The sequence below is a fragment of the Salvia hispanica genome, chromosome 6 (assembly GCF_029641045.1).
Source record: "Salvia hispanica isolate PSC_SH4W2 chromosome 6, Shi_PSC_v1, whole genome shotgun sequence".
NCBI classification, from domain to species: domain Eukaryota; kingdom Viridiplantae; phylum Streptophyta; class Magnoliopsida; order Lamiales; family Lamiaceae; genus Salvia; species Salvia hispanica.
Window position 1 is genome coordinate 25,350,977 of NC_142697.1, and position 18,561 is coordinate 25,369,537.

General features: G+C 32.5%; 1 protein-coding gene across 1 annotated transcript; it reads right to left on the bottom strand.

The window, feature by feature from the left end:
* Positions 1 to 15,139: 15,139 nt before the first annotated feature.
* LOC125206426 (E3 ubiquitin-protein ligase RHA2A-like) lies at positions 15,140 to 15,484 on the bottom strand. The gene has a single exon (XM_048105681.1). It carries the CDS (start codon positions 15,482 to 15,484, stop codon positions 15,140 to 15,142), a length of 345 nt encoding a protein of 114 aa, XP_047961638.1.
* Positions 15,485 to 18,561: the final 3,077 nt, after the last annotated feature.

Below are 18,561 nucleotides of genomic sequence, written 5' to 3' on the forward strand. Positions count from 1 at the left end.
TTTACGGAATCAATGCATATTTTTTTTGTGGCTAACCAAATGCGCTCTTAATGATGTTGCTCTTTAAATGTATGGATCATGAACTTTGAATAGCATGATATGATGGCCATGAATTCAATCTTTTCCACAAATAGGCAAGGACACAGTACAATATTACATACACACAAATTAGGTGTTTGATTGCTTATCTCTTGAGGTTGAATTGCTCCGTGATTATCTTGTATAAATATATTATAAGTCATGACTATATCAAGATTAACTATTACTATGCTTTATTTACACAACTAAAAACCATTTATAACACACAAACTTGTCTAATTCATCGAACTGGACATCGTTAGAATATTGATATTATACTGTACATGTCACTAAAATACTAGTAGTACAACACAAGATACCAACACGAGAAATACAATAGAGAGGAATCAAGAAAATTACATCACTTGTCTCTCAATTTATTATTAATTACTATAATTAATTAACCACCATCAGCCACCTCACCGCAGCCACCACCGGTCCCGGTCACCATACCCGGGATCGCAAAAGTCGATGAACACCACCTCACGGTGGTGCTCTGCCACGAGCGGCGCTTTCAGTTTATTCCGACACACCGGGCACGAAAAGTGGCCGTACCCCAACCACCTATCCAAACAGCCCCTATGAAAAAAATGGTCGCATCTCAGCTCCCGAACCTCGTCGTCTCCATCGATCCGACACAGACAAATCGCACACTCCCCCGGTTCGTCGCAGCTCCCAACGATCTCTTTATAGCATGCAACGTTAAAATCATCGAAATATTCAGGCAATAATATGGCATTTGAATGTTGGAAAAAGGATAGGCGAAGAAGACAATCCAACACCCATTGCATATGAATGCTGAATTGAACGACGTAGTTTAGTAGGGAAGATTTTGGAACAATTCGAATCATTGTGGCTAATGATTCAAATTTTTGCATTTAGGTGTGTTCGATTTTTATCTTTAGGAATTGTGGTATATATAGGCACTCAAATATTGAAAGGAATGCTATTGTTTTGATTAATTAAAGATTTTAATGAATTTGTTTATGTGGCCGCCTTATGTAATGATTTTTGGTGCAAAACAGTCAAACATATGGACTAAATAAGTGTATAGTTAGTTGTGAGGCTTTCCATTCAACAATGCTCACCTGAGATACAAATGTTGTCGTTATTTTCTTGAAATTGATCTTTTACTATTTTTTTAGGCTGAAAGTTGAATTTTCGATTCATAGATAGGATCCTTAGCGTGCTTATTTAAGTCCGTAAGTTTTGAATTTCTGTATCACAAAAATTCTTATATTTATCTTGTCGCATCATACATAAGTAAGTGACTAATAACATGCTACCCCCATAACTCCATTATTGTTTTATTTGCCCTTTTATATGTTGATGGAATGTATCAGAATTTGCCACGCAGTGAAAAATTAGGCCATTTAGTAATTAAAAATTTATCATAAAGAATATTTACGTAATGATGATATTTTGGACTAATTCCTATATTTCCGCCAATAACCGTGTTATTATAACTTATGTTAATTTTATACTCCTTATAGGACGCATATCGGTATTATCATATTTAATTATCGTGATAGGGGAGGATTATATTGCTAACTCATAACTTAATTGCTAACTACAACTAAATAATAGTTATTAGATATTCAAATTAAGGGCTTAGATTGTCAATCCCTGAATGTCAATACGATCAACGAAAAACGTCAATAAGACTATAAAATTAATTCCAAAAAATATCAATACGGGTATTAATGTCAATTAACTACATGTTTATTTATAACTAACTTTTAAAAGAAATCCCAAAACTTTAAATTCATATAAAATATATCAAATTAAAGATAATTTCATAAGGATTCCAACGATATCCTACATGCATATGTTCTGACGTCAAAATTTGAAAAAAATATTGAATTTTTTTCATTTTTTCTTACAACAGAAATGTCAACATACCATATAAAATATGTCAATATAATACATGTAGAATATCAATATAAGCAATGAGTTAACATTCTTAAAGCATTGTGTTGACATTCTCAAAGCATTGTGTTGATATTTTCGAAACACTATATTGACATTTTCATCCAAAACTCTAATTTGGAGTTTTTTTTTATCTTTTATTTTATTTTATTAATAAAAATGAAAATTACACGTGGCAAATTGTAGACCACGCGTTTTCTAAAATTCTATGGCCTTAAATTAGTTGTAGTTAGCAATTAAATGATGAGTCAACAATTGATCACTCCCCTCGTGATAGGAGCATATCGGTATTATTATATAGGGTATTCATGTCCATATGCTAAATATTCTCAAAATACAAAACCAATTTTAGTTAGTTGATTTTATACTATATACCACTAATAAAAAATATAAACATAATATGAAATTAATAATAATAATAATAATAATATATAATATATAGTATTACATAAAATATATTAAAAGAATATAGTATATTATTTATATATATAATATAGTAGTATTAAATTAACAGAATGTATAGATAATTCGATTTTTCGGTTTTTCAATTTTTTTTTGCCTAGACCGAATCGAACCGAAAAATCTAAATTTTTATATTTTCAAAATCGAACCGAACCGAGAAACCAAAACAACATAACCGAATTTCAAAATTTTGATTTGGTTCGGTTCGGATATTCGGTTTTCGGTTTTGTTGCTCCCCCCTAAGTAGTACTACATATTATAAAAAAATAATTGAATATTGAATATATTATAAAAAATATTGAATACTCCATATTAGATTTTTATTTTAATTAATACTGAACCAAAAATTTTAAATTATATACTCCCCCCCGCTCTATAGTAATAGTATCATTTTTCAATTTTGGGCGTTCCATAGTAGTATAGTCGTTTATTTCTTTAGTAAAAAGTATAACATATTTTCCCACTCTTAGTTTCTCATCTCTTGTTTTATTTTCTCTACTTTTTCCTCTCATACTCTATTACTCCATCTTTTTATTTAATATACATTACACACATTTTTCTTAATTTTGTTTCAAAAAGAAATGCCTTAACTATTATAGAATAGAGGGAGTACTAAGAGTGTCCACAGTGGTAGCGCCGCAGTGCCTATTGCATTCTGAGGACGAACCGCGGCGGGGGAGAGAGCGCCGGGTACTCGGCGTCGCTGTGTTGGCACCGTGGCGGTCAATTGCAAGCCACTGCGGCGATGATCCTTCGAATTTTTTTAATTTTTTAATTTATTTCTAGAAAATACCTATTCCCAATTTATTTTTATTATTAAAATTTCAATCTCAAATTTCTATTTTTTCTCAAATTTTGGTCAAGTCCAATTAAAATATGCTAATAATTAAAAAAGTGTAAAATGAGGTTGTGGCGTGACTGTTATTGTTAGGGGTGGGTCGATACGATATATCGTATCGAAAATGTTGTATCGTGTATCGTATCGAAAATATCGATATGAAAGAATTTCATATCGTTATCGTATCGAAAGTTTCGATATATTGAATTTCGATATATCGAACTTTTGATAAAAAAAAATTTCATATCGTTATCGTATCGATATTTCGATATATCGTATCGAAATTCGATATATCGTTAAATATCGATATATATCGAAAATTTCGATATATATCGGTATATATCGAAAATATAATAGCGATATATATCGAAAATATCGATATATCGAAAATTTTCGATATATATCGTATTTTCGATATAAAACGATATATCGCGATATAAGGAAATTCATATCGTTATCGTATCGAAAGTTTTCGATATGATATCGTATCGTATCGAAAATTACGATATATCGAAAATTCGATAATTTTTCGATATTTTTCAATACGATACGAGCGATATATCATTTTTTCGGTATTTTTCCCCAGCCCTAGTTATTGTGACTAGACAAGCTTTTATAGCTGTAATAATTAGGCGGACAAGATTTTTTATGAATGTGGCGTGTCTGTTCCAATATTGACACTCTAAATTTCAATTCACTTTTTATTAGATATTTAATTTATTATATAATCTCGTATTCTAGAAGTCATAAATGATGATATAGTGTTTGCACATGACTCCTTGTCAGAAGTCAGAACCAGACAAGCACGTGTTTCTGAATAAACTAATGTTAAGATGAAACTTTATTTTAATGTGGACTTCATTTTTTGCATTTGCACGAACCTAGTTCTACTTGATATATGAATACTGGTTTTGGTTTCAAATTCTAAGAAACAATATTGCTGTACTCCCTCCGTCCATCAAATATTGTCCATATCTAATTCGTTGCGAAATTTAAGAAATGTTCAGAAAATAGATTTGAAAAGGTTACTGATATGCAAATCCCAATTTTACGGAACAGTACTACTATATTAGAGGGAGGAAATTAAAGAAATTAAATAATCAATTACATTGTGACTTCCCAAAATGACCTTTTCAATATTTTTAAATATTTTAATTAAATACATTTGATAGTTATATAGGCCATTAGATGGACCAAATCAACTAACTAAAATTGGTTTTGTATTTAGAGAAATATTTAGCATATGGACATGAATACACCCTATATATTTGTACATTATATATATGTGTGTGTGTTATAGGTGTATATATTTTGCCTAATAATTACTACTATCATACTACTATTATAATTTTCCAAAAGCCTTACCGTTATCGGTCTATCTAGTTGTTCTGAATATGTACTAGTCTTGCGTTGAACGGATAATTATAAACATTGTGTTAATTAATTGGTTGGAAATATGAATAATTCCAAATGAAAAAATAAGGAAAAGTGACCCATGCGGCATGCCAAAAGTAATGATATGATAAGGAGGGAACATCTTTTTTGTTCTACGAACTTTGCCAAAGTATCATTTTATATCCGTGAACTTTGAAAATATCATTTCAGGTCCATCAACTATGGGTTAATATCATTTGGAGTACTTTTTAACTATTTCCAAGTTTTTTTGGACAAAAATACCCTTGATACCTTAAAGGGTATATATTTTTAATAAACTTATCCTATAATCATATTTTTTATAAATATCTTTACTATATATTTTTGATGAATTTTCAAAATATAATTTGACCTTCAATATTATCACTTAATTTTGTAATTAAGTGACATGCAAGAAAAGATCCTTATTAAATTTTTTATTATTAAAGAAAAGTTCTTTATTCAATTTTAAAATTCTTTAATATAAAAATTGAAGAAGCAATTTTACTTGCATGTCACAAAGTGATAATATTGAAGGTCAAATTATATTTAGAAAATTCGTCATAAATATATTATAAAGATATTTATAAAAAATATGAGTATATGATAAGTTTATTAAAAATATATACCCTTTAAGGTATCGAGGGTATTTTCGTCCAGAAAAACTTGGAAATAATAAAAAAGTATTTCAAATGATATTAACCCATAGTTGATGGACCTGAAATGATATTTTCCAAGTTCACGGACCTAAAATGATACTTTGGCAAAGTTCGTGGACTAAAAAAGATATTCTCTCTATAATAAATACTAGTGGATGGGTGAGCGATCGAAAATAAAACAAAATATTTATTCTGATCCTGACTATATGTTGAAGCAATGTTATGAGATACTTAGATGAACAAGCTAGCTAGACAGATTTGAACTAATAATGTCTTGATAATTAATTGTTTTATGGATTTTTTTGCTCTATTTTGGAATTGACGGTCACCATTTATTGGTTGTTTAGCGCATTTTACCTTAATAAAAAATTAATATGATCCTTATCTAAGATTAAATAGTAAACCGGGATTTCAATAACATTTTTAGTCGATTTTCCAAACTAAAAACTACTACACTTATGTATGTATATAGATTTAGTCTTGCATAGTAATAATTTTCGTAAAAGAATAATTTAGACCATCTGGATCCAATTATTTTAAAAGAGAAAGAGAAGATAGTAAAGTAGCAATCAAAGTCGAAAAAATCGATAAATATTAAATGGAGTAAATATGAGGAAGCGACGAAGTTAATGAATTGCCAGATTTGGTAATGAACTTAATTAACCATAAATAGATTAGGCTTTAGCATGCAATTTGCCTTTTACATGTTCAACAAATCTCTCTAACCACGTTTACAGATGAGAGTATCTGGCGGCGCAGCCATTTTCCGGTGGATCTCAATAAAATCACCAGTCTAACCAAGTTCCTCGATATAAAATAGATTGAGCTTCAATCACGAATTATATTGGGCCCACATTAACTGATTAATGCAAGTGATTATTACGGAACCTTTTTTTTATAAATACTCACTCCGTAATCCGTATCATTTAAAATGGTTACCATTCTCTTTTCGATTTATCTCAACTAAAATGATCATTTCTATTCCTTTTCTCTCATTTTATTAGAACATTTAATTATTTTTGTCTCTATTTTACTAAACTCAATAATTACACCTAAACCATGAAGTAGCATTCAATAAAGTGACGCAACCATCTTAGGACAAATGGACTAATAAATTTTTAAGTGAGCTAATGATCGGCTTGGTCAAATTAAATTAATAATGTAATAACAAATGAGGTATGGTTAACTCACATGAGACCGTTCATCTTTAATCAAATGGTTAGAAGATCGATTATTGTCTTTGCGTACGAAACAATATTAAATCCTTGGACTAACTATCTCACCCTTCGAGATCGGGGCTCCGCAGCTGGGACAATTGCCCCTCCTCACCTCTTTCATACCTTATATATTTATATATGTATATATTGTTTATACACTCCAACCACACTAAATGCCCCTCCTCAAATACATAAATTTTTCTTATATATTACTCCATATTTTTGCCCCTTCAATAAAATCCAGGTTATGCCCCTACTTTAAGATATCTACAAATCAGTATAAGGAAAAATCACTGAGTTATAATGAATATGTCTAATAATAAATTAAAAAAATATCAATAATAATAATAATAATAATAATATAAATAATGCCGTCACAGATAGCTATCATTTAAGCAGAAAACATACTGGCAATTGGCAAAGGTGAGTATAGCATATATCTGTAAAATCAATTGGGAGTGAAGTTGCTCATTGTCAAAAAGAGTTACCTTATAGGCAAAAAAGGCGGCGGTTTTTAATATATTCATTTTATCCGAATATCTAGAACTACTTAGACAGTAGTAAACTTAAACTCTGTTATAATATCAGTGTTTCCCTAAATCCAAAAGTGCAAATGGAGGTGCTTTAATTGACTCACCATAGATCGTGATAATGACATCAATAAACTTTGTTAAATATATACATATTTTTGTCACCAAATTTAATTGCTATGATTGACAATCATCAAGAAAAAAGTTGTAGATTTGGGAATACTTTTTTATCAGGACAACGAAAATTTGCCCATGTAAGTGTGTATTGAATTATTGAGTACTCCTACATTCGACTCGTTTTGGCTCTTTTGCCTCAAATGATGAAACTATTTTGTACTACTAATTGTCTTCTCACTATTATTTTTAAATATTTTTAACCTATGTTGGAAAATTAACAAATCTTCACACTCCCCCGACTCAATCCACTTAATTTGAGTAAGTACATTTGCACGTGATAAAACAAAAAAAATTGGTCTTTTTTTCTTTGGACATATTTATTGAATCCGATATATGAGTCGTGGGAGTACTTTTCTTTTTGTTATCAAGTCGCCATACACCCCTGTCAAATAAATAAATAAGGTTATATTTTTCAAAATTGTTCTGATACTAGTCCAATTGATTTATCCGCTTTCGATTTGATGTAATATACTTATTTTGTTAATATAATAGCATGAATAAAAGTAGAGCAATTTCCAATTGACTCCATCTTTATAAATGTGATTTGTCCGCCCCTATTTTGGAGCTAGCAGTATATACATTTGTGCTAATTAATGTCACAATAAAAAAAGGAAAAAAAAAATCATACTTAATTATTATACGTATGGCAACTATCAATTTCAAATCGAAGGAATTTTTTATTCTTATTTTGAATATTTATTGGATTAGAAAATTAATTTAAACATAGATTACTTTATAATATGGTAAAGTCATGGTCTAAAAATGTCGCATGTTTCGAAGTCTACATTAATTAAGACTAAGGAGTATGACGCCATTTGGTCATTACTTGGAATTTAATTTAGACTGGTTGAAAAAAAAGGTCGACATAGAATCTATTTCCAAGAATTACAACTATACTAGTAATAATTTTCGAGGATAAGTTGTATAAGCAAATTCGTCGAAGTTTCTTTGTTATTTAACAATGTGGAAATACTGAGAAAACTACAATGTGATCAATAAGTTTGGCGTGAAATTGAATTAGAATTATCGACGTAGAAACTAATGCAGAAGATTTTGGTTCTTCTTTTTTTACTTACTTGGGAAAATATTCTTAGCCAGCGTTTTGTAAATTTTACAAGTCAGGACGATGCTTTTGGTGTAAAATACACGCCAATTTTAGCAAAAGTAATCAAATTATAACCTATAACACCTTTTCCCCTATAATGAAATTAGAGGGCAGTTTGATCACTAATTAAAACTGATGATAGAATAAGGGGTTTAAAATATTGAAATGAATTGGGCAAGCACAAGATTAAACATTTGTAATGTACGTATAACTTATTTATAAATAAAACTGACGATAGAAAATAATTATTTTCTAAAATTTATTAGAACATAATATATAGAAGCAAAAATTTACATAGTATATAGAAGCAAAAATTTATTTATACTAATCAACAAAAACTAGCCGCAAAACTCGATCACTTTTATTGACGGGACATATACTAAATTCTATTCTTGGGAACGTAGTAGAATTTAGATTCATAAAATTCAATTCAAATTTATGAATTTTATAAGCATACAACTCATAAAAAAATTTACCGATAGGAATTACATGATGAATACATCGATTAAAACTTATAAGTCATTTCTCTTTTGCGTATCTATTGCAAATTTGCACAATAGTAAATTATATTATTTGAATTCAATTCAACCTACGGTTCTTAAATAATTGTCTATGTTCAATGTTTCTTCTCTTGTAGAATAGTAAAAAATTTAAAATGTCAGTAACGTATATAGGTTATACTATATAAAAATAATCATTTCAAAAAATATTTATCGTCATTACACTTTGCGTTTCTTGATTTGCTACCCAAATTGCTCGCATTTTGAATAGAGAATTCGATTCCTATTCAACCGTTGTTCATGTTCTTTTATTTTATTTTTCAAGTCTCTGCTTACGGCTTTAGTTTTTCACAATTAATTATAGATACATGGATTTATTTGACTACTACTACTATTAATTTGATGAGATTTAACAATGACTACTTCTTGACTGTAACTTGAGATCTGATAAATCTAGGATCAAAAGTGTGACCATGATAGGGACCTGGTATTTTATTTTATTTTGGAAGGAATATAATCTCTCCGTATAATTAGTTAACTTAATTTATGTTTTAATTATTTAGTTATTATGTTTTAATTTGGTTATGATTTTATTTGCTTTTCTAGTTTATAGGATTCTCTCCATCGGTTCTCCCTCTTTCCACCCTCACCAATCTCTTTTCATATAATTTCTCCGGATAGAAATTAATCTCATACTGTATTAATTCCTATCAGACCACCTAGGATCCTGGATTGAGGGTACCCCAAAATATTACTCCGTAGTAATAAAACTCCCGAATGAGAAATTAAAAACAATTTGTTTTTAAAAGTTAATCATATGTATAAAATTAAAAAAATATTGATCGATGCAATTGTATCAAAAGTCATTGAGCTTCTTCAATATCGTACATAGTATAACTCTTCCACTTTTATTACTCCATAAAAGATAATGTAAGACAAGCACCTTTTTTTAATAATTTAACTAAATTTCAATGGTTTACAAATAAATACAACCCAGATTAAGACAATTAGAAAATATCAAAAATTATTTGGAGCACTAACCTCCAGTGAACTTTAATATTTCACTAATCACTCTCTTCGAGCTTTAATCTCCCTGTAATCACTGTCTTCCTAAAATATCCATTTTAAAAGGTATTGCTCACCTATTTTAAAACATATATTTTTAAAAATTTATCATACACGATAAATCCACCTAAAATTTCATGTCATTAGATGAAGCGGTCATTTTAAACGTAAATGAGAGAATACGCAGTAGTACTAGTATTTCTTCTTAAGTAGCATTTGATGTCTCCATATTTAAGTTTAAGCTTTAAATTGTTGGCCATTAATTAACTAGTAGTAGTAGTAGTAATTGTGTTCGTCACTTTCATCTCGTGGATTTCTTTCTTTTGTTTTATTTTTCTTTTCTTGGGTGTTCACTTTATGTTATGCCAACTTGCAGTTGCAGAAATTAAATATAACTAGAGCCGACCATACATCGAATATTAATTTTTGTCTGCGGAAAAAAATACTTTTTTCTAGAGAATAGTCAAGAAAAAGAGAAATTATTTCAAAATGTGGGTGTTTTACTTGCAATTTATTTCTTCACAGCAGGCTCATATTTTGTCATAGATTTTTATTCTACCATCTGTCCTTCCTATGGATGAGTGGTCTAGGTTGATAATAGCGATTCAAGTTGAGCTCAGTTGGATTGACACGATTAGAGATTAAGGTCATCCGCAACGCTGTCTCTTATCCGTCTCTTAACCGTCTCATCTCTTCACTATTTATGGGTCTCACTGTACTTTTCAGCTCATCTTTTAACTAAGAGACAACACCTGCATCTCCCCATCTCTTAACCATCTCTTAACTATTCATTCAATTTCATTTTTTATTTTTAATTCCAACAAATTCAATTAATAAAAACACACATCATTAAAATAAAAAAAAATATACATAATTTAAAATCCTAAAAAATAATAAAAAAATACATAATTAAAATACTCTAAATTAAACTATAAAAACTACTCCGCCGGTGAATCATCATCCCCCGAAGTCGGCGGTGCACCTATACCAAGTTGAGCTCTCATATACTCAATTCCGGCCATATGGGCTGAAACTTGGCCAGGAGTCATTTTTGAAAGGTCCGCCATCGTGGTGACCAGGTACATGGACATTAGGGTGTGCGAGCCCATGCCCGTGCCGGAGCCCGAGCCCTCGCCCGCCTGGCTTGATTCGCCGCGGCCTCTCCCTCTCCCTCTCCCCCTCGCTCTAGCCGCCTTCGCCGCCTTGTTCCCTTGCGGCCGACGTCGTGTACCGGAAGAAGACCCCCTGCATCATCGGTTGGCGGGCCCTCACGTGAGGTGTTGCCTTCGCCGCCATCACTAGACGAGTAGTGGCCACGCGCCGTGCGCTTCGTGCGTTTCGAGCCCGACTCGACACCGCCAGCCCACCTTTCAAGGTGGTGGACTTGCGACCAAACATCGACAAGCTTGAAATCTTTGCCAACGTCGTCTTTGAAGACCCGCAACGCCGCTCTCAGAATGTCGGCTCCACTGGCTCCGCTCTGATAATTCGCCTCTTCTCCCCTGTATATCGCGCAAAAATTTTTGACATCTCTGTCGCATCGGTCCCAATGACTGCGGAGCATCTTCACGTTGCGGGCAACAGTATTCTTCAGCCTTCGTCCGTTGTAAACTTCGGTGACTTTTAGCCAAAAACACTTGTGGGTTTGTTGATTTCCGACGACAGGATCGTACGAGACGTTGATCCAAGCGTCGTACAGAGCCAACGTCTCGGCTTGGCTGTATGGATGACGGCTGCCGTCTCCCACAGCCTCTGCCTCCGCTTCCTCCTCTTCCTCCTCGGCATTGACGCCGAGCCTAAGGCTGCACCTGCCGGAGCCGGAGCCTCCACCAATTGGCCAGTCGGGCGATAATCCCGGAATTTGGGATAATCCCGGCGATTGCCCGTACCTCTGGAGGGGAGGGACGATAGTATGCATCCACATCAAAATGTGGTGTTTGGTACGCCGGCGGGGTGGTCGAGCCTTGGGTGCCCGACGACGAACCGGGAGTACCCAAACAGTTGTACATGCTCGTCCAATCGTCGAACGAGTTCAAGTCGAACCCGCCGGAGCGCCGCCTGCTGGAGCCGCCGCTGGAGTTTCCATCGCCGGACATTTTTTCAACAATTTGAGAGTAGTGTTTGTGTGTAAAATGGAAGAGGAATGAGAGTAGTGTTTGTGTGTAAAATGGTGAATAGAGTATATTTATAGAAGAATAAAAGAAATTTTTTTAAAAAAAATTCGACCGTTTGAATTATTTTTTTAATTAAATTCGAATTTTTCGAATTTATAAAAAAAAATTATTACGTCATAATTCCGACGCCCACTCGCTGGCCGGCGAGTGGGCGTCACGCAATGCTCCAGCGCGCGCGTCGTCTCGCCAGCTCGAGGCCGGCCTCGCCGGCAAGCGTTGCGCCACGAGATGTCTCGTCTCGTCGAGACAAGACGAGCCTCGCAACGCTGTCTCGATACTGGCTCGTCTCGTTGAGACGAGACCGAGCCCACATCGAGTCAGCGATGCGGATGCTCTAAGGAATGAAGATAAACCATGGCGTGATTCGTGCAAATCAAGGATAGAATCAAATCACATCATCGCAAATATCGAAATTAAAATCTTTTCATATTTAGATAGTTAGAACACCCAAAAATTTAACAGTGGTAAAAATAAAAAAATAAAATCCAATACAATATAGTCATTAAAGTATTTTAATGTCATTTTTATTTTTCGCATTCTACTTTTCCCCTAGCTCTCGTACTAATTGAATTACATATTCATCTTAATACTCTTTGAAGATGATTCGAACATCCAGTCTTTAATTTTAACACGTGACTTTGAATATCAGATGACTATCGTTTCACAACAAAGGCCTCTTCAATCCATCTTTTTCTCATTAGTTTTTGTCCAATCAAGTTAATTAGTTTTCCGACCCAACTGCTTTGCAATGTAACATGCTTTTAATTTATATTGTAGTAGTATACAATAATTAAGACATGATGAATAATATGCTTCACGTGAAGTTCGTTGCCGAGGTGCCAGATAGAAAGTTGCGCGTGTAGTTCACTCACTAATTCTGTGGTTGGGATGGGGAGTGATGAAAATAACATCTTGTTTTTTCTCACCATGTTCGTTGTACATTTTTTTTTGTTATGTTCATTTTTTAGTTATTCGTCGCTGATTTCCTATTCATTTAAGTGTATTTTATTATTTATATTTTATCAATTTTTTAATTTTATTATGTTGTTAGTTTTTGTCCAATCAAGTTAATTTTCCATATATATTATTATTTAAAAACATTATTTTAACTAAAAAATAGTTAAAAAATGTGTAATTCAAGTATACAATTAGACTAGAGAATATATGTAGGTGGTGTTTGGTTGTCATGACTAATAATCATGAGACTGTCCATCTAGGATTAAGTTGTAGGATTATTTTAGTTGAAGGGGAGAGGCTATGATTAATTATCATGAGACTATCCATCTAGGATTAACTTGAGGGGGTTAATCTTATGAACCAAACATGATACATATTTAATCATGAGATTTAATCTTGCCAACCGAACACCCCCGTAGAGTATCTTTTATTCAGGGTGTACTACCAAAAAAAAGAGAATATAAAATAGTAAGTAAGACAGAATAAAGTTCGCAATAAGCCAATAAGTAAATATATAATAAGTGCAATGTTGATTATGTATTGAATTTCCATTTTAACCAATGGTCTTTTAAAATTAGACGTGTTATAAAGTGCAGTCTGGATCTCATATCGCCACTAAAAAAATTATCTGTTAAAGACACAAAAATTATAATACAATTACTTGCATTGAAATTTTTAAAAAATAGCAAAAATATTATTTAGGACATAAAAGAAAGCGTCCATAAATTAAAAATAAATTAACCTAATCTTTTGTTTTTAGGACACTCTCATTTGCGTCCTTTAATTTTAGTTGGGACACCAACAATAACAACGTTTTTTTAAAGCGTCGGTGTTATACTTAGAAACACAAATTAGCGTCCTTAATTGCTATCTTTAACGTTTTTCTTTTGTTGTAGTGCGAGTATTAAGTATATCAAGTTTATCTTTTGGAAATAACACTTGAAGATAATTAAAATAGATAATTGATGTAGAAAATATATTAAAAAGGTTTCTGGAAGTCTATAGTCCTTCAGTCGTTCTTTGTGTTTGCAGGTCATGATCAAATATACTAACATTGTTGACTGACAAATAACTTAGGAAAAGTATATGGGGCTAAAGGACTGTAAACTAGACACTTTGATTTTTCCAATTTCTTGCCCTACGAAAATGAAGGAAAATTTAAATCGAATCATGTGCTTTTCACTTTTCAACTCAAAATTTCAAGTTAGACAAATTTGGACAGAGAACGGCGAATATTGATAGTATTATAGTCAAATTATTGAAAACCATAAAATTTGGTTAAGTTCAGCTTGATTCTGCAATTTAAAACAAAACAGCTGAAAAATCATAAAGTTAATTGGATACACAATCATACACCACCACGAATTTGTTTTTTATGAAAATGTATTTTAGATAACAGTAACATCTGTCAGTGAGTTAAATAACGTCGTCTATTCATACAGAAAACGTCATTAATTTGATTGAAATACATCAACAATATATTGCAACATACATTTTCACTGTGTGGTAGTTACGAACAAATCCAAACTTCATAGGTTTTCAGCTAGTTTTTAAAGGCACAGGCATACTAGAACTTGACTTAGTTTTTCGCAATTTGTCCTTTCTACTACGAGACACATATGCTCGATTGCTGCTTGCATTGAACATCAATTGAGCCTGGAACTAATTTTTGTGATTGATTGATTTTTTTTGTACTTAATCTATTTTAGTAATATGTTGCATATTAACATACCGATGGTATAATTATATACTACTCCGTATTGAACTATAGTCAATGAAAAACGGCAAAAAAAGACAGAGAAATCCAGTTTCGTATTTTGAATATTCTGACGACTTGGGCCCGACTCCAGGTGTCGGTGTTGTTTTAGGAAAAAATGAAAAACATGTAGGATGATAAATTTAATTAAGATAGAAACAGAATTATCTGAACTTGTATTTCTCTATACAAATGTTGCGTACTAAAAAAAACAAAAACAAAATGAAAATCACAATTTCCATGTGGGTTAATTAATTGGAATTAGATTTCCATATTATATCAGCGTAGCCACCACGTGGCACGGTCGTCGGTGGAATCGACGGCGGCGAAGTTGAACTGGAGGAGCTCGTGGCGGAGGTCGGGCGCGAACTTCCTCGGGTTGACATTGTCCCGGCAGAGGGGGCAGGTGACGTGGCCGTATCCGAGCCACCTATCGAGGCAGACCTTGTGGAAAGCGTGTTGACACCTCAGCTCCGTAATCTCGTCTCCGCCTTGGATCCTGCACAGGCACACCGCGCATTCCTCGGACGAGCCAGAGCCGTCTTCGCAGTAGTACTCGGCGACACGTGGCTGGAAGAAGGATTGGTAGAGAATGAATTCCCACGCCCACTTCAGCTGCGTCATCATCGCACTCGTGTGATTCAGCATTGCTGCTTTTGGAATATTCACTCTAAACATTTTATTTATTTAGCCTGCTTTTGTTTTGGGTATTTATAGACTCATGCTCTGGGAGGGTTCTGAGAAATGCAAGGGATTGTGACTTTTATCAGGATGAGTGTAATATAAATATTTGTCATTGGAATTCATTTGTGTGCTTATGAGTGTAAAAGTCGCTGGTCCAAATTAGTTTCTCCGTAGTAGTCAAATTAATGACACAGCAAAACTGTTTGTCAGGTTTTTGCATGTCTGGATTTTTAATTCGGTATAAATTGTAAGCCTATGTTGGAGAATAAAAAAATCAGTAACCTTTTTTTTAATGTAAATCATAATCATGCCAATCTTGAAAAAATATGCAGAACCAAAGTTTCGAGAAACAAAAAAAGGCAGTTACACTTATAGAAACTATTCTTAGTAGAAATCCAAACAGTCAACAAAATAAATACGACTCATCAACTACAATAGCATGTAGAAAGTACGAGTAATATTTATGGAGTATTGGCACAATAGATCCCTCATTAATCAATACTGTAATAAAGGATGTTAGGCATGTTTTAATGATGGATTTGAACAAAATCGGATGCTGCACCCAAGTACAATTAAACTTAGCTTATAATTAAGACTTGCAAATGACAATATCATAAATACAACTGCAATATGGCCACTAGACTTGTGAGTACTAGATTTAATAGGTGCAATTTATTAAATTCAAAAGACGACACAATAGTATTCTAAATACTTTCATGTTATATTAGTTTCAGTATTCGTTCCATTGTCCCAACTTGTTATAGGAATGTATTTCTCAGAAAATTAAAGACTAATTAATGGGTCTATGCACATGCACAAACATAGTTTCAAAATTTTAGAACTCTTCAATATACTAGTAAAATATTGGTGGCTAGCTAGATCAGTGGAGCAAAAGGGCTCAAATGAAATTTAGAAAGTAGGTATATCGAGTAGTTACTTTTTCTAGTTCTGCATATTATACTTATCTAGTGGAAAACTATTTCTTATAAAGTGCAATTGTACCAACTTTAATAAGTAAGTAATCGAATAAAGATATAATCCTCATAATTGATACTGTACACAAAAAATAAAAATAAAAATAAAGTTACAGATGACACGAGTTTTAATGCGCAATTAATAAAGTAAGAGAGACGGATGGAAAATGTGGTGGAAGTAGTGTTAGTGGATCATAGAGTCTATATTTAGAATGATGTGTATGATTGATATTGGTTTAAAAAATTTTATTTTTAAAATTAGTCTAATTTTAGTTGACGCCCCAAAATAGTAAAACTTGTCTAAGGACGGAGGGAGTTGATAAATTTATAGTTGAACATATGTTCTGATAGCGGGGAAGTTAAGTCCTCACTATCTATAGGTTGGTAAATTGAATAAAGTAATACTTAAATCAACAAATTCAAAATTTCAAGTGATCTAAGCGTAATATATTATCATATTTTTCAACCAAACCATATTATTTTTTTGTGAATAAGCAACATAGCTTTTTTTTTCTCGTTGGTACGTAGTGACGTCTGGATTTTGACTGTCATATCAGATACAACTTCATAAAAAATTACTATGAAAAACCTATTCAAATATGAGATATTGGCCTCTAATATCACGAAACTTTCAAAAAGTTGGGTTTTTCCCACGAACTTTAAAATTGGCAAATAATATCACGAACTTTACCCTCGGTTTGTTTTTTCCCACGAATGAAAAAATTCATATTATTTTAATAGATTGAAGAACAATTTTGGAGGGTGTGCTTCAAGAAAAACTATCTTCAAAGAGTGAAAAACTTGAAGCTCTCAAAATTGTTGTCGAGAAATTACGAAAACAAATCCGTATCATAATATTATTTGTGGGAATTTTTTCATTCGTGGGAAAAAACAAACCAGGGGTAAAGTTCGTGATATTATTTGTTAATTTTAAAGTCCGTAGGAAAAACTCAATTTTTGAAAGTTTCATAATATTAAATGCCAATATTCCAACAAATATTTACTTATTGATTTTCAAAGTTATGGAATGAACTAAAATTAAACTAAATGTCATAATTTTTTTAACAAATTCGTCCAATCAAAATAGGCAAAAAGTCAAGTCCTCCGAAGTAATTATTTGGGCCGCCGGGATTAATTTCGAAATTCGGCCACACCTAACCCTATACTAGATCACCTAATGACCAAAATAAATGTAAGAACGTTTTACAATGAAAAAATGTGAAGTGGAATGGAAAATTCAGTCATAGGGTTGTGTTTAGCAATAATGACAATTAATGAATGAATCGATTCTTTTTGTAGAACATTTTAAAGCTTGGGCTGTAAACATGAAGAAATTGGGAATACGAAAACAAATCAAAGCATTGGCTGTAAACATGAAGAATTGGGCTCTTGAAAACAAATCAATGCGTGCGAAGAAGATGTTGGGCTTTATGTTCCAACTCGGTCAAAATTATTATCTAAGAAAATAGTGTATTATTGTTTGGACTATGCTAAAATTCATGAATTATGGTATTTTATTTTCCACGAATTTATAAGTTGGAAAAAAAATATGAAATTTAACTTTGTAGTAGAAAATTTCCCATAATTTAGAAATCTGGCAAAATTAGAACTAGTGTGGAATAATAGTAGGAGTATTTTATGTGACTAAGAAATCTATCATAAACACGCTGTGTCATCGACATTTATCTTACATTCCCTCCTATATTATCTCCTCATTAACAATGGTTGCACATGTAGCAAAAACGAGCACAAACACAACCATCCCCGACCCGATGCCTGGGCTATCACGACTCCGGAGGTCTCTCCTCCTTTCTTTCTCGCGAATCACACTAGCTACAATGTATTCACGTCCCTAAGTCCCTTCATTGGAAGGCTAATAGCAAAGAACCATCACCGCACCGCTGCTGAATTGATCATAGTTCAAAATTTATGTTATTTCTGATTAATTTTAAAAATTTTGGGATGACCATAATTCAATATAGAGTAATTTTTATGAGAATTTGGCCAATTAAATAATACTAATAAATATAGGCAGTAGGAGAG

Bases quoted from the DNA above. Each gene is read 5' to 3' on its own strand.
- LOC125206426 (XM_048105681.1), bottom strand. From the start codon at position 15,484: ATGACGCAGCTGAAGTGGGCGTGGGAATTCATTCTCTACCAATCCTTC.